The sequence below is a fragment of the Capricornis sumatraensis genome, chromosome 1, assembly GCF_032405125.1.
Source record: "Capricornis sumatraensis isolate serow.1 chromosome 1, serow.2, whole genome shotgun sequence".
Taxonomy (NCBI): Eukaryota; Metazoa; Chordata; class Mammalia; order Artiodactyla; family Bovidae; genus Capricornis; species Capricornis sumatraensis.
Window position 1 is genome coordinate 78,775,409 of NC_091069.1, and position 22,892 is coordinate 78,798,300.

General features: G+C 36.8%; 1 protein-coding gene across 1 annotated transcript in view; it reads left to right on the forward strand.

Moving 5' to 3' along the window:
• The window catches only part of SRBD1 (S1 RNA binding domain 1), a 229,899-nt gene that overhangs the window by 203,881 nt on the left and 3,126 nt on the right, over positions 1–22,892 (forward strand). Inside the window, exons 19-20 of the mRNA XM_068970186.1 lie at positions 2,425–2,604; positions 21,796–21,980. Coding sequence (XP_068826287.1) covers positions 2,425–2,604; positions 21,796–21,980 — 365 coding nt within the window. The remainder of the gene's footprint in view (positions 1–2,424; positions 2,605–21,795; positions 21,981–22,892) is intronic.

Here is a 22,892-nt window from a genome sequence, read left to right on the forward strand (position 1 = left end):
GATGTCTAGCTCTAGGTGAGTGGTCACACCATCATGATTATCTGGGTCATGAAGATATTTTTTGTATAGTTCTTCTGTGTATTCTTTCCATCTCTTTTTAATATTTTCTGCTTTTGTTAGGTCCATACCCATCTTTGCATGAAATGTTCCCTTGGTGTCTCTAATTTTCTTGAAGAGATCTCTAGTCTTTCCCATTCTATTACTTTCCTCTATTTCTTTTCACTGATCACTGAGGAAAGCTTTCTTATCTCTTCTTGCTATTCTTTGGAAACCCCAGTAAGACAGTAGGTGCTAAGAGAGGTCATCAGAGGGCAGACAGACTGAAACTACAATCACAGAAGACTAGACAATCTGATCGTATGGACCACAGCCTTGTCTAACTCAATGAAACTAAGCCATGCCATGTAGGGCCACTCAAGATGGATGGGTCATGGTGGAGAGTTCTCACAAAATGTGATCCACTGGAGAATGGAATGACCAAAACCCTTCAGTATTCTTGCCTTGAGAACCCCATGAATAGTATGAAAAGGCAAAAAGATAGGACACTGAAAGATGAACTCCCCAGGTCGGTAGGTGCCCAATCTGCTACTGGAGATCAGTGGAGAAATAACTCAAGAAAGAATGAAGGGATGGAGCCAAAGGAAAAACAACACCCAGCTGTGGGTGTGACTGGTGATAGAAGCAAGGTCCAATGCTGTAAAGAGCAGTATTGCATAGGTCCATGAATCAAAGCAAATTGGAAGTGGTCAAACAGTAGATGCCAAGAGTGAACATCGACATTTTAGAAATTGGTGAACTAAAATGGACCGGAATGGTTGAATTTAACTCAGATGACCATTATATCTACTACTGTGGGCAGGAATCCCTTAGAAGAAATGGGGTAGCCATCATAGTCAACAAAAGAGTCTGAAATGCAGTACTTGGATGCAGTCTCAAAAAATGACAGAATGGTCTCTGTTCATTTCTGAAGCAAACCATTCAGTATCACAGTAATCCAAGTCTATGCCCCAACCAGTAACACTGAAGAGGCTGAAGTTGAACAGTTCTATGAAGACCTACAAGACCTTTTAGAACTAACACCCAAAAAGATGTCCTTTTCATTACAGGGGACTGGAATGCAAAAATAGGAAGTCAAGAAACACTGGAGTAATAGGCAAATTTGGCCTTGGAGGACAGAATGAAGCAGGGCAAAGGCTAATAGAGTTTTGCCGAGAAAATTCACTGGTCATAGCAAACACCCTCTTTCAACAACACAAGAGAAGACTACACATGAACATCACCATATGGCCAACACCGAAATCAGATTGTCTTCCTTACTCATCTTTATCTCCTCTTAGTGATTCCAGCTTTTGTATCTTTTATGCTTCTGGTTATTATCTTTAAATTTGATTTGGATTGGTCTCTGGAGTTAATAGGTGTCTCTGTACTGCTCCTAGAGAAAAGTAGAGCCAAAGGTCTCTTCCCAACCTTCCTCTCGTCAATGCTGTGTCCTATGGTGGGATAATCTGGGATTTTAGTTTCAGACTGTTTTTATATATATTTTACAATATTCATGAGCAGTTATTTAACCTAGTGATTTTTATGGTTTCTGTGCTCATCACTGTTTCTTATAGCCCACGTTACCATTTTTCTTGAACTCAGTGTTTCTATTGGAGTTTATACTTAAGAATTTCTTTTCAGAGAGAGTATATTATATGGGTTGTACCACAGTCCATACATGTCTGAAAGTGATTTTAACTTGTCTGCTAGTTGCTAGGTATATAATTTTAGATTCAAAATCATTTTGTCTCAGACTGTTAGAATACTGTTCCACTGTGTTCCAGCATCTGTGTTTGTCAGTGAGAAAACTGATGCCAGTTTGATTCTAGTTCCTTTCAAAGTAATGTTTTATTTTTATCTCTTAATTTTTAAAATTCTAAAGTTTCCCTGTCATAAGTCAAATGTGAGTCTTTTTCTAGTTATTCTTTTCCCATTCATTCTGTTTTATACTCAGTAGATTCCTTTGGGGAGCTTGTGTTTTTTTCAGCTCTGAGAAATCACCTTTTCCTTCTCCTCTCATTTAATTTATTTTCATCTGCTTTTCTCTGTTCTCTCCTAGAATGCCAATTACACAGGCAGGATCAATTAATGTTGGGGCTTTAAGTAACAGAAAGTCCTATTAATGGGTTTAAACAAATAAGTAGTAATTTCTGTGAAGTGCATGGTCAAAGTCTGGTGACTGTTTGTTTATATTTGTTTGGCAGAGAAATAAGCTCATTTTTAATGAAAGACTCTAAAACCCTCTGCCCGCCCTCTAGCCCTCCCACATCCCCCCATACTGTTTATTTTTTTTATGACAGATAGTATTATTTTATCTTATTTTTTAATTAAAAGATAATTGCTTTACAGAATTTTGTTATTTTCTGTTTCAAATGGTTACAGTAGTCAGCAAACTGAATCTGCAGGCGAAACTCAGGGAGTTGCTGTAACAGCTTCAGCAGGTGTTGAGGTCACAAATGAGAAGCAAGGCAAGAAAAGGAGCAAAACTGCAGTGAATGTTGTACTAAAGCCAAATCCTTTGGACCAAACTTGTATTCACCCGGAATCGTATGACACAGCAATGAGGTAAGTCTGGGGCCCCTGTGGGAATTCTCTATGCTCACAATGAGTTCTCTACAGCAAATGGCCTTTGTTATGGCATAATGGAGACTTTAAAAATATGACCATGTTTAAAATGACAACATTTTTGAGAAGTTCCGCATTGCTGAGTTGTGTGGCACATTATTTTATTTCAGTGAGGAATGAAACCATTATTCCTGGAGCAGTGTCAAGCTAATAAACCCTGGTCCTAATGGTGAAGTGTGTGTAATGGAAATTGCATGGCACTCTCCTCTGTTTGTTTTGGAAATTAATAAGACACAAATGACTAGCACCTGGCTTAAAGCTTGTGCTTATCTAAAGATAAAGGCCTTTAGTAAACAGCCAGCTCTCAGATTTCATAAGAAATATTGCCCTGCTTAGTTATTATAGAGTCTAAGAAGTGATATACTTTTAATGAGAATACATTAATTAACACAGGGAAAGGTTTGAGTACAAGGGAAAGTTTAAAATTAGACATTAAAAGAAAAAAATTTAATACCACATTTGATCAGTTCACGGTTTTTAATTAGTTCAAAAATAGTGACTTGCTACACAACTGCATACTTAAGGCTTCTAGTGAACTAAATAGTTTAAAAATAGTGGACATTTTAATTTTCACTGAATCTAAGTTTTTAATTTGTTTTAAAATAATTTATGTTTGAGTATTTTAAGAAATGTAATTTAATTTCTTTTAAAATATTTAAGATTGTAAACATTTTAGAAATTTCTATAAACATTATAGAAAACTTAGAAAATAGAAAAAAAGTAAAGAATATTCTATCAACATCAGCAGTGATATCTTTTTCTCCCAATATTTTATTATAAAAAAATTTAAACATAGAGAAATGTTGAAAAAAAATTTTACAATGAATCCCAATATACTGTCACCTAGATTTTATCATTAATATTTTGCTATGCCTGTGTTTTCACTCATCCATCTTTTTGTCCGTTAGTCCATTTCTTTTTTATATATATTTTAAAGAAAATTGTAGATATCAGCATACTTTCAGCTAATACTGTGGCATGTATATCATTAACTAGAATTCAGTAGTTTTTTATCTTTTTGTCTTTTGAGGTAAAATTCACATACATTTAAATATTAGGTATACAAGAGCTGAATTTTGGCAAATAAATACCTACCTACATCTGGTAACCCAAACCTCTATCAAGATGAAAAACATTACCGCCATCCTAAAATGTTCCTTTGTACCCCTTCCCAGATAATCCCTGGGATTAATATAATCCCATATTCCAGCATAATCCCTGTTCTAGCCTCTCAGAGCTGACCACATGTTCACATTTTTCAGCCAAAGATTAGTTTCCCTCTTCTTGAACTTCATATGAATGACATCATACAGTTGCACTTTTTTGTATAAGGGTTCTTTCAACATTTAGAGATTTTTTTTAATTCATGCTGTAACATAAACAAATAGCTGGTTCCTTTTTATTGCTAAATAATGTGCCATTGTATGATTATACCATAGTTTATTCTCCTTTTTGAAGGAACCTTGCCTATTTCCAAGTTGGCTATTATGAGTAAAGCCACTTTGAACATTCTTGTATAATTTTTGTTGTTGACATGTGTTGTTTGCACTCATCTTGGAAAAATACTTAGGAGAGGATTCGCTGGGTCATAAATCAGGTGAGTGTTTAGTTTTTTTACAGAAACTTCTAGACCATACTCCAGTGTAATTAATTGTACCATTTTACACTCCCATCTGGAGAAGGCAATGGCAACCTACTCCAGTGTTCTTGCCTGGAGAATCCCAGGGACGGGGGAGCCTGGTGGGCTGCCATCTCTGGGGTCACACAGAGTCGGTCACGACTGAAGCGACTTAGCACACTTCCATCAACAATGCTAACAGTTCTCTTTGCCATAATCTGGTATTAGTCTTTTTAATGTTAGCCATTCTCGTGTATTTGTGTATGTGGTAGTGTATCTGTGGTTTTAATTTGCATTTCCCTGGTGACATTGAGCACTTTCTCATGTGCTTATTAGCCATTTGTATATCTTCTTCTGTGAACCCTCTGTTCATATCATTTAGCCATTTTCCAGTTGAGTTGTTTGCTTTTTTTATTATTCAGTCACGAGAATTTTAAAAACATATTCTGTATATTAGTCCTTTGTCGAATATATGTTCCACAAATATTTTGCCCTAGTTTGTGGCTTACTTCTTTATTTTATTATTAATGTCTTTTGATGTGCAGAAGTCTTAAATTTTGGTGATGTCTAATTTATCCATTTTTTCTTCCATATGAAGTTACTACTTTGTATGTGCTAAGAATCTTTTGCCTACTTCAAGTCATGAATCTATTCTTCAGTGTTTTCTTCTTAAAACTTGATGATTTTAGCTTTTACATACAGTGATATATCTGAAGTTAGTATGATTGGAAGTAGGGGTCAAGGTTCACTTTCTTTCCTCATTGTGAACATTTAGTTATTCCAGTACCGTTTTAAAAAACAATAACAAAAACACAACTTCTCTTTACCCATTGTTTTGTGCGTTTGTTGAAAATCAGAAGACTGTGTAAGTATGGATCTATTTCTATCTCTCTCTTCTGTTTCATTGATCTTTTTGTCTGTACCACACTATCTTGATTACTATAATTTTATGCTAAATTTTGAAGTCATATAGTGTAAGACCTCCGACTTTGTTTTTCCAACAGTGCTCTGAATATTCTAGAGGATTTGATTTTCTTATAAATTGTAGAATGAACTTGTCAATTTACATGAAAAAAAAAAAAACCTGGTAGGATTCTGATTGGGCTTATATTGAGTCCATAGGTGAATTTAGGAACAACTGATGTCTTCATAATATTTATGGAGTCTTGTTCATGGACTTACTTAATCTTTCCATTTATTTATAACTTCTGTCATTTCTCTTTAGTTTCTAGTGTGGCAGTCTTGTGCATGTTTTATTAAATATATTTCATGCTTTTCAACACTATTGCAAATAGAATTTTTAAAAATTTGTTGCTGATTGTTTTCTGCTAATATGTGAAGACAAAATTGATTTTTAATAGTAACTTTGTATCCTGTGACCTTGATAAGTTCATTTACTAGTTCTTAGTAGATGTTTGTAGATTCTTTAAATCTTCCTATATAAATGATTACATTATCAGCAAATAAATAGACTACTTATTTTTTTAATCTTCATGCTTTTTGTTTCTCTTCCTTGCCTATTGCAACAGCCAGGATTTTCAGTACTGTATTGAATAGGAGTGGTCAGAATGGGCATCCTTGTCCCATTCTTAATCCTAGCACATGGTTCTCATTTTTTTAATATTAAAAAAAATTGTGGTCTCACAGTAATTGTATTTTTAGTGTTTGTTTGAAAAGATGCATGTATGCACATGGATTTATAGACTTTTTGCAAGAGTTGCCATCTCCAAATTAGCATTTTGCTGTATGCAAGCCAGTATCTTTTTTTTAATATACACTTTTGTTTGGTTCCATGATGTAGTTCAAATGTGGTTTATATGTTCTTCAAGTTTCTTTCTAACATAAGCACACATTTTTGGTTTCTGCATATTGCTTTTTAAAAGGCTAAATAATATTCCATCTAATGACTGGACTGTAGTTTAGAAATAGTAGTACTAGTGTGTGCACGCCTAGTCATGTCCGACTCTTTGCAACCCCATGGACTGTAACTCACCAGGCTCCTCTGTCCATGGGATTATCCCGGCAAAAATACTGGAATGGGTTACCATTTCCTCTCCAGAGTATCTTCCCGACCCAGGGAACAAACCTGAGTCTCCCACAGCTCCTGCATTGGCAGGCAGATTCTTACCACTAAGCCACCAGGGAAGCCAATAGTCACACTAGTAGCGGTTCCTTATGATGGATTCCTAGAAGTGGAATTACTCTGCCAAAGGGTTTGAAAGTTTATGTGGCTCTCAATATACATTGCCAAGTAACATACTGATTTATAATGCCACCAGCAATGTTCAAGCTTGAGAAATCTTTAATTTCTCCTATTAGACAGGACTTCTCTGCCAGTTTTCACACAGGCTAGTTTCTGCACTTGGAGCATGAAAACCCCTACCAGTGACTTCATCCTTCTCTCTGCTTTCTTTGGGAGTAGCCTTGTCTCTCAGAAGCAGAGTACTTGAGGACTGTTTCATGGAAAATTTCTCTACATGAAATTCCACTCTTGACCTTTAAAATCTGGAGGAAAAAATGGTAATTTATCTAAATTTGCTTACCATCCCCGTTATCCACTTTGGAACTGTGATAGTGGTTTCTAACTTTCTATTATACTTAGTATAGACATCACTCAACATAGGTATGTCATACTTTTCATACGGTGTTACAAAAGGGTCTTCCCAGGGAGGAGAAGCCCATTACGGACCTAATCACTTAGGTCATCAGTGGTTTGATTTCAGTCCTGTAAAAGTAAATTCCATTGCAGTAAATTTCATTTTTAGTTATATTAGGAAAGTAGTAGAAACATAAAGGGCTTTAATGCTACCCTACCATGATGTCACTGCCAGAAGTACACCAAAATGTGAAGCCATTAAGTCTTTTTACTTTTGTACTTATGATATTCTCTCTCACATTCATATTTTAGAAAACTGAGATCATGGTATTTTATAACCTAAGTTAGGCATTTAGTGGTTTTTAAAAGTCTACTTTTTTAAACTATTTTTATTATTTATAGTACTTAAAAGTTGTATTTATGTGTAAGGATTCTCTATTAAATATTAAAGTGTTTTATATGGACTGAGATTTTTTTCTAATTTAATTTTGTATCTGCTTATAATGCAGATATGTTTTAAAATATGAATGTTTAATTTTTTATGAAGTAACTGTATTCTTTTTCTTAAGACACCGGATTTCTAAGATGAATTCAGTGTCCCCATATTTTCTTCATGTTCTTTATAGTTTCATTTTTTTACTCTTATGAATTTTATTGGTGATTATTTCATTCATCACTTTGAATGTAGAGAGTGCTGTGGTAGGGCTTAAAGAATATAAAAATGAATAGAGGTGGTTTATGGTCCCAGGGAGCCTACCAAAACAAGGAGGATGAAACTTAGTCACAGATAACCCATGTCAGAAGTCAATAATTGCTAACAGCCCTTTTGTTTTTTTTTAATATAAATTTATTCATTTTAATTAGAAGCTAATTACTTTACAGTATTGTAGTGGTTTTGCCATACATTGCCATGAATATGCCACGGGTGTACATGTGTTTCCCATTCTGAACCCCCCTCCCACCTCTCTCCCCATCCCATCCCTCAGAGTCATCCCAGTGCACCAACTCCAAGCACCCTGTCCCATGCATCGAACCTGGACTTGCAATCCCTTTCACATATAATATACATGTTTCAATGCCATTCTCCCAAATCATCCCACCCTTGCCCTCTCCCACAGAGACCAAAAGACTGTTCTATACATCTGTGTCTCTTTTGCTGTCTCACATATAGGGTTATCGTTACTATCTTTCTAAATTCCATATATATGCATTAGTATACTGTATTGATGTTTTTCTTTTTGGCTTGCTTCACTCTGTATAATAGGCTCCAGTTTCATCCACCTCATTTGAACTGATTCAAATGTATTCTTTTTAATGACTGAGTAATATTCCATTGTGTATATGTACCACAGTTTTCTTATCCATTCATCTGCTGATGGACATCTAGGTTGCTTCCATGCCCTGGCTGTTATATAAACAGTGCTGCGATGAACATTAGGGTACACGTGTCTCTTTCAATTCTGGTTTCCTTGGTGTGTATGCCCAGCAGTGGGATTGCTGGGTCATATGGCATTTCTATTTCCAGTTTTTTAAGGAATCTCCACACTGTTCTCCATAGTGGCTGTACTAGTTTGCATTCCCACCAACAATGTAAGAGAGTTCCCTTTTCACTAAGTGTGAAACACAAACTTGTTCACAGGAGAAAGATTTCATTTCCAGATCGGAATTTCTTACAAGGTTTCATGCAGGAGATGGCATTTGGGCTAGGTGTTTCAGCCAGTAGAAAGAGGAAAAGAGATGTTTAAAAGAGATGGAGATAGGAAAACATAGCTCAGGTCAGATTTGAGGAGCAGTTAATAAAAACAAACTTTCATGGAGTATATCCTCATTACCAGGCACTTTAGAAGCATCAACTTGTTTAAACCCCACAGCAATTGTATAAGGTTAGTGCTATTAATATTACCACTCCTTTAAGTATACAAAGTCCCAGATGGGTGAAGTAAATTGCCTAAGATAATTCAACTGGTGAAACCAAGATTTGAACCAGATCTATGACATTCCAAAACCTGAGCTCACAATTAAAAAGCTAGTTTGGAGCCAGATTTAAATGTAATCATAATGGTCTTTCAGATTAAGGGAATCATACCCTTAAAGATAGTCTGTGTTCAGCACAAAAATGTAGCAAGACTTGTGTTTTGTGTGCTTCTTAAGGAAAAAAAAAAAGAGTATCTGGAATATGCTGTCTTTGGGTGTTCTTCTGTATCATCACATGAGATTAGACTGTCTTTCCTCTGGGGAAAACATTATTCCTCCGGTAAAGGAAACTTTGCCTTTTTTATTTTATTAAGGGTTCTGTAAGAAATGGATTCTTCATGTAGAGTATGCAGAATTTTATGCTGTTATGCTGCAAATACAATGTTTTGTTGAGTACTGCACCCAAAATAATTCCTTTCGTTATGTTTTTTTTTAGAATGAAACATGTACATTTCAAAATAAGCAGCTTGATAGTGACAGCGTTTGGTCATCATCATTTTAAGAGAAGAGGCGGGTGAAGAGCAGCAGTAGCATATTCATCCTAGCATTGTACTCACCTCTGCCAGAAAATGTTTTTAAGTAAGCGAGAAAGAGTAAGGAATAATGCAAGGTCTTCAATAAATGTCGATTTAAAAGCATAGTAAGAAAATCCATATCAGAGCCACTTTCCTGAGATTATCTCCCTATCTTTACTCATTCTGTCCCACACTTTCCCGACCTACCCTTCCATCTCCTGATTCTATTTCTCTTTGTAAAATGTTATGACTGTCTCTTGTATCTTAATGTCTCCATCATTTATTGCTTTTGTTTTGCCCCACAGACCTATTGCTGATCTGGTATCCCATTCTTCACTCCCTAAAAGCGCAAAGAAGCAACCACTTTTTTACTTCCTCCTAGAACTTCTGTCTCAATGCTCCTTTTCATTGCCAGACGTCTCAGAAGAATTATCTGCCTCTAATTTTCACTGCTTGTTCTCTCCCAGCCTTTATAGATTGGCTTCTGTCCTTACCACTCTGGAATCACTCTCTCAACAAATAACCTCCTAACTGTCAAAAAGTGGCCTCTTTCTGTCCTTAAACTACTTAACCTATTCTGCTTTTGACTCTATTAGCTTACTGATCTTCCATGACTGCTTTCACAGTCTATCCTCTCTGACTTCTCTTCTTCCTCTGGCCTTCTCAAGGTAAATAGTCTTCAGGTTTTTGCCTTATTCACCTTCTCCCTTTATTCTTTATTTTTCTCTGATTGAATGCATCCACTCATATGACTGTCTTCATCTCTCACTCCTCCACTGCCAATTCCAGTCCTGCATTTCCACATTAGTCCAGGCCTTTCTTCTAAATTCTAGCTTTCCCTTTCCATTTGGCTGTGAGAGATTTCCTCAGGAATATCTTAACAACTCAAACTCAATATATCTAAAAGTACAACTTGTATCCTCTTTTTCCCTACATTTATAACTCCCACCTCTCCCATCAGTCCTCTTCACTAGCCCTATACAAAAGCAAGACAGACAAATAACAAAAAGGCTTGGTCTTCCCCTCTTGTCCCGTGATGAATGGTTAATGGCACAACTGTCTTCCCATTAGTCAGAGCTAGAATTAACAAATTATTCATTTATGCATTAAACATATACCTTCCAAGTGAGTGCCTGACATATTCTAGGTACTGTTCTGTAATCTTGATTACATTCAAAGATCCCTGCTCTCAAGGTCACAGACAGTAGACAATAAGCATGATGAATAAACCGTATGATAAATGTGATAAGAACAGTGGGGGGAAAAGGGAAGAGCAGAGCAGTGGGGATCAGGATTACCAGGGTTATGGATAAGAACTTGCAAATTTAAGTAGAGTAGTCAGGGTAGACCAGATTGAGAAGGTGACATTTGAGCAAAGTCTTGATGGAAGTAAACGATTTAGCTGTGCATGCAGATATCTGAGGGAAGAATGTTCCAGGAAGAGGGACGAGACGGTATAAAGGCCCTAAGGTGGGAGCTGGCCCACCAAGGTCAAGGAATAGCATGGAAGCCAGGGTGGCTACTGCAGAGTGAGCAAGGGAGAGAAAAATAGGAGATCTGGTCAAAAGGGCATTGGGAGGCTATTATAGGGACTTGGCCTTAATTCTGTGAAGTCAGGAGCCACAGCATTGTTTTATGCTGAAGAGTGGCATGCTCTGATTTATACATTTAAAGGATACATTGTTTGCTGAATTAAGGACATGAGAAGTTGTGGTTGAAACAGGGAGACCAGTTAGACTTAAGTGCAGCAATCCAGGTGAAAGCTGGTGATGATTGAGACTAAGATGATGGAAGAGTTGATGAGAAGTTTTTAAAGAAGAGTCAATACTATTTGCTGACAGGTTGAATGAAGGGTATGAAAGACAGTAATTGTAAATATGAATGACAAAAAATAATATGAATACCAGAGACACTGGAAGGTGAAGTGAAAACTTGTAATGGAGGGGAATGGGAAAGAGATAAGTTAAAGAACTAAACTTGGATCAGCAGGCCCCCCACTCAGTGATTTCTCCTCATCCTATGGCTTTAGGACACAGATTGGCATGGCATTATTTATTTAATAAAAGAATAAAAGATAGAAAAAGAGAATGAAAGATGACTATATAGGAGAAGATTGAGGAAACAGAACTAATATTTAGGAGTTGATGATTTTAATAGAGGAAAATGAAGTGTCTAGCTTTACTCCAATTTAAATATTTTTTCTTCAGTCTAAACTGACTGAGGTCAGTGTAGTTGTGTGAGCAAAACTGTTGCCAGAAGGTCTCCGTCTTCCTTTCTGCCATTGTGTTGAATAAATGCTTCTTTTAGAATCCTTTGTGGATCGAAGGGGTTTTATGACCTTCCCATGTTGAATCCCATGCCTCCATACAGTACTGTGTCTAGGAGTGCAGGACTTCCTAGATTTTACAGACTAGAAACGTTCTGGTCTCCCATTCTTCACTCCCTGAAAGCTAAAAAAAAGCAACCACTTTTAATCTTACTTCCTCCTAGAACATATGTCTCAGCGCTCCTTCTTTTCATTGACCATGAAAGAGGGTTGTTTCCCACTTTCTGCCATCATCCAGAAATTGTGACGATGTCTCCATGTGTGAGTGATTTCATCATGTTGGCTGTTGTGGGCCATGAATAAAATTGCTGCTGTGAGTAGAATGAAGCCCAAAAGCAGTCTGTAGAGGGGTTGCCACTTTCCCCACACCTCCTCAGTTTTTGTCCTGCCATTCTGGTTGGTCAGGAGAGCCAAAGGCAAGTGTCCAATTTCCCCTTTTTCTTAAATAAGGTGCCAGGAGGCAGTGCTTTGTGCTGAGATTATGCTGATTTGTACACATCATACTGAGGCCTGGCACTCTCCCAGAGAATCTGCTGCATTAAGAATTTGATTCACTCCAAATAGCTAAGCTTGAAAGTTGTTACGTTCTTGGTTTAACTTGAAAAATGCCAGGAAATTTAATGTCAGGATTGTCACTCCGCACTCATTTTGATAAAGCTTTAGCTAGTAGTTAATTGTTATTTCTCTTTTGGTCATCAGGGAAAATTTTTAAAAGGTTAGTTTCTAGCAGGAATATGGCATACAGCACCAGAGTGAGGGACTAGGAAAGTCGTATATCAAGGGATTATTTACATCAGTATTTGCACTGTTATATTAGTAACGTGATATTTCTTTTATTACTGCTGATATTCCTATTTCTGACCCTTAGGATCAGTGTGAGAAGTATGTTTTCAGAGAGTAAACAACCACCAACTTAAAATTCAGGTCTGGAACAGGAATAATCATTTAACCTCACAAAATATTTTCTTGAGGACAGGAGATCTGTACGAAAGCTAAACAATGTTTATTCTTTATCTATGGGGGGGTGGGGGTGGGGGAGACTTGTGTTGGGTTTTAACACCAGAAGTTGATCAGAGTCTACAGACTTCCAATTATAAGATGAACAAGTTCTGGGGATATAATGTACAGCATGGTGGTTTATAGTTAATATTCTATTATAAACTTGAAAGTTGCTAAGAGAGTAGATCTTAAGTGTTGCATCCCCAAAAAGGAATGATAATTATGTGACACGATAAGGGTATTAAGCTAAGGCTGTGGTGGTAATCATTTTGCTATTATAAGTGTATCAGATGTACACCTTAGCTTATAAGTTTAAGTTGTACACCTTAAATTTATACACTATTATATGTCAATTATATCTCAGTGAAGCTGATGAGAGAAAGGCCTACAGAAGTAGAATTAACTCAGCAAGGAATGGATCCCAACTATTGCTCCTGAGCTAAAAGCAGTTGGGGGCCTAAGAGCTAGAGAGTCCCTGTGGAGATCCTGCCTTGTGCACTGCCATGGGGCTAACATAAATCAAACCAGAGAGCTTGATGGCCCATACGGAAGACCTGTAATAACTGAGCACATCTCAAACTCTGTTTCTTTCCCATTCCTGTTCAAGGATTGAGCGCCTCTGAACTCTTTCTTTTTTTTCTTTTTAGCCTTGCTTTCAGGGGTTTTATCACATTCTTTCCAACTTCAGCTTTCTGCCCAGCAAGAAGCCTTGTAGCTAATAAGCAGCTGTAATACAGGAAGTTGAGGTTGTTTTTATTTAAAAACAAAACAAAATGGCAGCGGTAGAACATTGGTATTCATAGTTTCAACTGTAAGCAACTCAGAAGGCCCCTGACTTGTGGTGATTTGTAATTTTCTGAGGGTAAGTCACTTAGTTTAATGAGTATGTCTGACACACCTCCCACATCTAAAATTCACCACAGCTTTATTCAGCATTTGCGTGCCAACTAACTTTTACAATGATAAAAACATATTTCCTTGTGGGAGACTTGCCTGAAAAGAAACCCAGCTACAAATGCTGTAAAATAAATGAAGATTAGGTAAACAGACCTAAGAAGTAATTTGTAAGTTTGAAAGATCTTAAGTTTTTCTGGACTTGCCTCACAAGAGTTGGCAGCATTCAGACATGAAAATTAAGGCAGAATCTTTTCTGGCTTTTGATAAGTGATGTCTTAGGGTATATATCAATTACTGCACATTAACTTCTTCTATGGAGCTATGATTAGACAATATTATATTGCCTTTTCATAAAGAGACATAACATCACAAAAGAGAGACCAAACCTAAAATACAAAGATCATAAAAAGGACAGATTACGGAAAGCAATTTTTGGTGTTTGTTTTTTCCTTGTTAGTACTCTAGTTAAATACCCAGATAGCTTACTATAATTCCCAGGAAGTAGCATTCATCATATTTTTGAGAATGCTTTCATACAAGAGAAAGATGATGAAAGAGACTCTACCCACTGGAGAATCAGATGACCAGGATGTGGGATACTTAGGAACCGACTGTCATGTCTAGTGTCTTACTCACTGTTCTAACACACACCACATGACGTTTTGGGCAAGGCTGGCAGAGGTAAATAGGAAGCTGAAGAACCTGAGATAGTACCTAACTTCCTGCTAGCTTACTCTGGAGGCAGAGCAGTGCCAGACTGCCTAGGTTATTCAACCTCCCTATATGTCATTTTTCTTGTCTGTTAAATGAGGATAATGTTACCTGTCTCTTTGGATGAGAGATGTGAGAGTTGGTCCATAAAGAAAGTTGAGCACTGATGAATTGATGCTTTCGAATTGTGATGCTGGAGAAGAATCTTGAGAGTCCCTTGGACTGCAAGGAGATCAAACCAGTAAATCCTAAAGGAAATCAACCCTGAATATTCACTGGAAGGACTTTTGCAGCAGCTGAAGCTCCAGTACTTTGGCCATCTGATTCAAGAACCAACTCATTGGAAAAGATGGTGATGCTGGGAAAGATTGAAGCCAAAAGGAGATGGAGGTGACAGAGGATGAGACGGTTAGATCACTGACTAAATAGACATGAATTTGATCAAACTCTGGGAGATAGTGGAAGACAGAGGAGCCCGGCTTGCTGCAGTCCATGGAGTCACAAAGAGTTGAACACAACATAGCGACTGAACAACAACTACTTGGGATGGCATGACTAAATGTATATAGAAATCTTAGCACCTGGGAGAGAGTAAGCTGTTATTACTGCTCTAGTCATTGCTGTTATTTTTGTTGTGATTAAGAAGGGGCTGTCCAGTTGAGTCAGAAAAGGGGAGTGGGGCTGATTTACAGCTGTTGGCTGCCCAGGAGAAAAAAATGTTTTACTATATGATCCAGGTATAATTAAATTATAATATAATTTAACATTGTTAATTACTGTTAACACTGGGTCCTGGAACTGAAAAAACACTGCTTTCTCTCCTGCATATCTGGAGAAACCTTGTAGTCAATGAGAGGGAGTTGCCAGCCAGCCATAGTACTTGCTTCTGTCTGTTCTATCTCCAGCATATTTGCCCTTCTCCTTCTCCTCTTCTCCTCTCTTCTTCAGGCTTAGATTGCTCAGTCTGGAGCCTGAAACTCAGTCAGGTATTGATTTAGTCTCCCATTATCTCCCTTCTCTCGTTCCTGTCCCCACTCTCACTGTGGATTTTAATCTTAGCGTGGCTTCTGACTATGTGTGACCATAAGCAAATTACTTTGATCTCAATTGCCCAACCTTTAAATGGAATGACAATGGCTCTGCCCATTCAGAGGACAATTGGAGAGATTTATGGAAAGGGCAGGTGTTGAACATTTTCAAATTTCTTGAAAGAAGGATTCCTGGACAGGATGGATTTCATAGTATAAAGGCTATTTCCCAAGGAAGAAAATTCTTTATTCCAGTAGATGGAGTTTATCCCCTAGTAGTGCCAGAGCTTTTTCATTTCAGCTTTGCTATCACGAGCCTGTATGTTTTTTAAAATACTGCTTTTTAATTTGCCCTCCTCTTTCAAATATTCACAGGCACTAATCCACGTTATGGCTTTACAGACAGTAAATTAAATTATATGAATTCTGAACACAGTGCTTTTGAGCTGTAGCGAGTCTGCAGCCTTTGAAACCACTAACTTAATTTTGTACAACTCTTATTCAGTAACTCAAAAAGAGCCAAACTTTTTCCTTTTGAATTTGGTTTAAAAAATAATAATAAATTACTCCCAGGCAGTGGTACTATGTGCCAGATTTTATCTGGGACCTAAATCTTCTGTCTACATTGAAAATCTCCCGGAGTTAAGCAGTAAGCAATGCTAATGAAGATGTGGTATATAACGAATTTTACCTTCGCCACAGCCTTGTGGTCTCTGCTGTGTGACTTTAGGCTGGTCACTTAATCTATACAAGTTTAAATTTCTTTATCTGCAAATCTGTATCCACAATAAATTTATGAGAGAATTAAATGAAGTCATCTTTACTGAGCACTTTCAAAGTATTTGTCTGCATGTAAAATCCTACCTCTAAAACAGCAGATATAAATGGAAGATAATTAATTCTGATATACTGTCATTACTTAAATTAGACTAAGCTCATTCAGGGCAGTCTCTGTTATCATGTTTCACAGAGTCTTCTTCCACAGTAAATAAATATTTATTGAGGAAAACAGAATGATTTTCTAAATTATTATTAATTCACTTCAGCGTTTTGTCTCAAGCCTTTGAAGAGCCTTGATTTAAACAAATCTTTATCATTTGAAGATGTGTTTGTGTGTATGAGTATGTTTAAAACAACACAGACTCAAGGGAAAGAGGATGATCAAACTGAGCAATTGGGTTATTGGGGGTTTTTTCTGTGGGTTTTTTTTTTTTTTGACAGGAGATTATTGTTTTAACAAGTGTAAGAAAACTGATTTTCCTTTGTCACTTATAAATTTATTTCTAAGACAGGATTTTAGAAATCTTTAGAGCAGTAATCACAACATTTTCAATACATGATTCCTTTCGATTTTTGTATTTTCATGTGCATTTGGATGTATGTATATATACATTGGGTTTTTTAAATTATAGCTTTAATTATATCATGATCACACAGTATATCATACTGTGGTTCTGAAATAGGAAAACCTACACAAAAATCAAGGCTTTTGGTATTGGTTACTATTTCTCTGATCTTAGGTATTTTGTAACTGCATGTCTTCTTCAGCTATTTCTAAAGAGATCATTCTAATCTCAGATTTTTAGAGCATGTCTATATAAGCTCACTTTAACTGTTTTCTTTTTTTAACAAAATTCATTCCCTTTACTAAACTGCTAAAATAAAACCGCTTTCTAAGGGTATGTTCTCCCACAATTAATGCAGCATGCATCAGGTATCCAGCCTCTATGCATGTGTAATAGACCTTTGAAAAAGGAGGAAACATTTACTAAGTTTTTCAGAAGTTAGAATCAGATTAACAGTCTGATGCTTATAAACCAAGTCTTTTGGAAGAGAGACTGCATCCCTTAATCTGTGGTAGTTTCTTTTTGGTTCTTGTGTTTTTTTCTGCTGCTCATAGATCCAAGAGTGTGTTTAGATGGAGGAAGTACTCCAAAGACACTCTAAATGGTACCAAGCAATGACACTAAACGTGCCCCCCCTGCTACCCAAAGAGTTTTAGAAATACCTTGGTTACCCTTTCTGAAAGGGTTACATTTTTTCAAAAGTTTATCTGCAATGTGTAAGTTTTCAAAAGCTGTTACATTTTTATGAAAAATTACTTGCTGTAACTTTCTGTGGTTGATGATATGCTAACAAAAACCACTTCAGTATTACGTTCACTAGATACCTGCTAGCTTCTGAGCCCAGTATGTTGTTCTGTGGGCTTCTCTGTAAATGCCCTCTACTTGAATTTACCATTATTTGTGGATTTTACATCAGTGAAGATTTTGAAGGATTCTGGCCCAGTTCAGTTTCTTGGTTTAATAGAGGTTTGAAAAGATTCTTTGATGATGATTAAAGTGCAGTTCACACTGCCACCCCTTTGATTTGACTACTGAAACAGCAGATGTGGTAAAGCCACACTGCTCTAAGCAAAACTAAAGTGCGCTGCTCCATGCTCACCTAGGTGAGTTCAGCTCCCATAGGTAGCGTAAAGGAGTAGTGGGTTTCCCTCCTTTACCATGTTGGAATTTACATTGTCTTTAATATAAAGCAATACATTTTAAATACATAGATGTGTGGGCTTCAGTATAACAAACTGAACTTTTCATTTGTGTCCTACCACTTGCTCTATAATCACAATCACAGGTAAGAAGGACAGGTTACCTCTTTTGTTTTAAATTGTTGAATGTCTGCCTGTATTACAGATGATGCTTTCTGCTTTATCTGTAACTACTTTTTCTAAAATGACTGTGCTCTTGCCTTTATTGGTTTATTGATATGATTACTTTAAGACTGAGTAAAACCAATGGATAAAAATAAACAAGTATGAAAGTCTCTTTTAAAAGTATCTAGCGTGGATGGACAGCTAGGAGTACTTTGCCCTAGCAGCATGGTTCTTTGTGGAGCCTTAAATCTTGTGTGTTTAGCCCACAAAGCACATGTTAATATTAAGTTGTTTTTAAAGTGATGGAGTTGCATCACCATGATTTTTCTGTGCTCTGTGGGATATCATGTTGCTTTAATGTAATGAGTCCTGGGCTCCTAAATTTCTCTCTCCATGCTGGAAATGATTACATAAAACTGAATGGCTATATCTGAAGTCTAATGAATCTTGAGAATTTCTTATTCTTCAAGAAAAATATTACAAAGACTTATTCTTTGAGGAGGAGAACTTGCATTTGTAACAAGTTTCTGTTGAAGATATCAGCGATTTTAGGTTTTATATAGCATTCTGTTTGAAAAACAAGCAGCCTCTCTCTGCTGCAAGGTCTGTGTTTTAACTTTGTGCAGATGTGTGCTAAAAGAACATGATGTGCTTATTTGTTGCATTTATGCTACTTTCTTACTTTAAGTAAGATGGATGAAATTACATATTAAATAGAAACAGCAGCTCAGACAGCAGTCCTTAGCAAACTGAAAAAGCCTTTCAGAGACAGTAAAGAAAATGAGACTATGATTTTAATAACCCATGGACTTTTGAGAGAATTGTCTACTTAAATACGTTTATGTAATAATTTCTCTGTTGGATTCATCAATGTTAACTCTCTAATATTTAAAACTAATCTGCCATTAAATCGTGTTGGTGAAATGTTACCCAAAGTATTGTTTTATATCTTAACCAAATATAACACTTTAATTTTGACATAACTGCAGTTATAAACAGACATACACTGATGTGTATAGCATGAAACTCCAGTTAGTGAAAATAGCTATGTGGCCTTGGGCAGGTTATTTAACCTCCCTAAAGCTTGTTTTTCCCTTTCTGTATGATATGATACCTACCTTTTAGGATTATTGTCAAGATTAAATGAGAACATCTATCAAGCACTATTTTTTCAGAACACGTTCACTCACATTCTAGTTCTAAGCTTCATAAAGTACACTGTGTTTTTATATGATACTTCTGAGCCAGAAAATACTTTGTGTTGAGTATTTCTTATTTCTAAAATGAAGCCGTATGTTAGATATTATTTATCAACTTGATTCTAGAGTAAAAATTCAGAATAATGTAGAATAAGTTATTCTTAGTGTATTTAAAGAACACATGTTTATTAAGTGGCTACTGAGCAAAAAACATTGTTTCCTATGGTTTACATTTGAATATTTTTGCAATTAAATTAAAGAGAGGTCAAACTCAATGCTATTCCCAGTTCATTTTATAGTCTCCCTTTTGTTTGTTAGTTTCCATTTTCTGCAACCCTGTTGTAACTTTAAGAAAGTTTTCAAAATAAAAAAAAGCATCTGACTCTGTTGCATAGTCATTTAAAAATAGGGTTGATCAATAATGAAGCATTAGCTAGGAGTTCAATTTGGTGCTTTTTTATTGATTTTAATTACCAGTGCCCTCAGGCTTGTGTGTGTGAGGATGAAAATGATATATGAAATATGCACCCAGGTTAAACAGACCAATAATCTTTGTGCATCTGCAGCCACTATAAACAGAATCCTTTATGTGGAAGTGACTTTACTATCAGTTAGTTATATACACACGCACACAAAACCTTAAGTCTCCAAGTGGCCTCCTGAGCCAGTGTTTTTGCTACTGAGGCCAAGACATGTGCAGTACTTTGGGAAGTTTCTTTTAGTTATTTTATTAATTATAAAATGCTATTCAAGTTTATTATGAATCTTCAACCCACAAATACACTTTTTTGGCCTTTTAATTGTTGATTGTAAGCCAAAATCTTGGGGATTTGAAAGATGTTCTGCTGAATAGCCAGTTGCAGACCAATCAAGCCAAGAGGGTAAATACCAGGGAAGTCTGCTCAGCAGGGCCGGTATTATTTAGGAAGTTGTGCAAGGAAGTTGGCTGCGGACAGAGGTTGCCATGTGTCATCTGCCCCGTCAGTCAGAGCTGTAGCAGCTGTTGCCTGTCACCAGGGCCGTTATATGCTACTAACAGATACCTATCAGCACTAAAGATACCACTGCCTGTCCGTGGGCCCAGGAAGCCATGGACACACAGACATAAAGTGTGTAACTCACTGGCCACCAGTTGGGATGGAAGCTCATTTAAAAGAAAAAAAAAGGAGCCTAGGCACTAACTCCTTAGTCTTTCGTGAGACCCTTAACCAAAATATATTAAAGAAAATAGGTTGGATTTTCATCAGTCTGTTTTTGACCAAAATTATGACTTTGGAAATGTAGAAGGATTACACATTTGAGCTCAAAGAGATACCCTGGTTAAATGAGAGATGAGAGAGTTTCTCCACTAGATAACAAACTATCACTACCAGATTATCACTGAAGAGGCCCTCTCTAGTTGAACACAACAGTGGGGAGTTGGGAGGGGGGGAGACTGGAAATAACAAGCATTCCTTTTGTGGTCATGCAGTAACCTAACAAATAGGATACATCCCAATTCTAAATGTAGACAAGCCTCCAACAGTTTCTTTTTCCCCTACCTATATTCCAGAGACATCCTTAGAGGAAAGGATTTGGGGGCATTAGTATCGCTATCTATCTGATTACTGTGTTGACATTTTTTAAGAGCCGTTAATCATAGGAAATGGAACTTAATGATGTGGAAAGGTACATAGCCAAGGAATATCAAGAAAGTAAGCTATAGCTTACTTAATATTCAGATGAGCTTGAAGGGAAATTCATCTTTAACCCTTTGTTTTTTTCTTGATTAACTCATTACTGAACTGCAAAGCTAAATAATTGAGAGGTGACTAAACAAACACGGGGAATGGTAAACATAGCAAAGGGAAATTGAGAAAGGCAAATAGTCTCCTAAATATTACAGGTATGCAATATATAAAGTATATAAAGTAATATTCACCTTAAGATTATGTAGAGGTCTTCCTTGCAGAGCTTCTATTTGAGGAAGAAGTCACTTTTTGATCATCCTCTCATCCTTTTTCTCTTGACTTCTGAATCCTTAATATACTTTATATGATTTAATCCATGTGAGGCATAACCATTGATGGAGAATTCTTAGACTGAGCATATGCTTGCACAGGTTACACTGTCATCATGGGTACACAGAAGTAAAGAACAAGAGATACGGCATATGGATAAAGTGATTTGTTTGTCAAAAGCAGGCAATCCTTGTTGGGTATTTTGCTGGATTTTGATAGCAGCAATTCATTGTTTGCCTAATAGCTAATTTAAATGCAGAACATTTTCCTAACTGAAATTTGGAGATACATGAAACAGATGTAGGTGTCCTTATTTAGAAAATATATCTGGCACTGAACTCTAAGAACATTGCACTGTAAAACGTTTCTGATGCTGATTCTGAGCAGGAGCTTCTTTGGAAAGTAACTCAAAAACCTCAGATCATCCCTTTCCTTTTTTCTCCCAAGACAGATCACCTTTATGGCATGGGGCGCACGGTAGATTTCCAGTAAAGACCAGTTGGTTGGTTGATGTATGGATCTGAGATGAAGAGGAGTGATTTATGTAAGGAGACTGGAAAATAAGTAATATTATTAATGTGTGGTGGGGGTTCTTTTTTTTTCTTTTTTTCTCTGCAGGTTTTTGTCATTTGTTGGAGGGACACTATATGAGATTGGAAAACCAGAAATGCAACAAAAAATAAATTCATTCCTCGAAAAAGAAGGAATGGAGAAAACTGCAGAAAGATTGCAAACAACAGTACACACCTTACAGGTCATCATAGATGGTCTTAGCCAGCCCGAGAGCTTTGACTTTCGAACAGGTAAACAATGAGTGTGAATACCGTTCACTTGAATAGCTCACAGTGGTCCTACGCCACAGGATCCTCTGTTCTGCCTTTCCATGAGAAAACTAGAGCGCAGTGACCTTCCTTCAGAGTCACTGAAGCTAGTAAGTATCCAGAGCCAAAGTTGAGGCCAGGCCTCTAGACTCTTCTTCCCAGGCTTATTTCCCATCACACTAGACTAAAAACATCTTGCATGTGCTGCCATGTTCATGGAGACATGCATTTTTCAGAATCCCTTTGTAACTGTTTCTACCTCATAAGAGTCGGAAGTCCAAGGTAAAGCATTCAGTTCACAAATTAAAGTGAGTCTTCTTTCTAAGTTACAGCCTTCCAGGTTCCTGGATTCTATGTCAGTGAACACTGAAGAAAAAAGATACTATCTCTCTGTTGATTTTCCTTCTAATTAAAAGTCTCATGGCTTTCAGCACAGGTAGATGGTGAAGGAAGTTTAAGAGCCATAGTTGTTGAGAGCAATGCCCCAGTGAGAAGGAATTAAGGTATCAAATGACCTACTTCCCAAGGAAATTTGACTAGGAAGCTCTGAGATTTAAATGAATCTGTGCTTGTCTCACAGCATTTTTATGATACCATGTTTAGGGCTTGGCTCATTTCATCCTGGGTTATGCTGTGTTGAGGTGGTTTCTTTGAAAAGGTCTGGGGGAATTTGTGTTCATCTGTCAAGCTCAATGTACCATTCCCTCAATATCTGTGTAAATTTGAAATTAATTTTAAGGTCAGAGAAAAATAAAATGAAACATACAGTAAGACCTATGCCAAAAATGTAGTAGAAGCCTTCTGGGTGGTCCGTCCAAAGTGAGTACTTCCGTGGACAAATCCCTCACCCTTTGCAGTTATTCTTAGGTGTGAATTCCATAGGTGTTGTCTAGC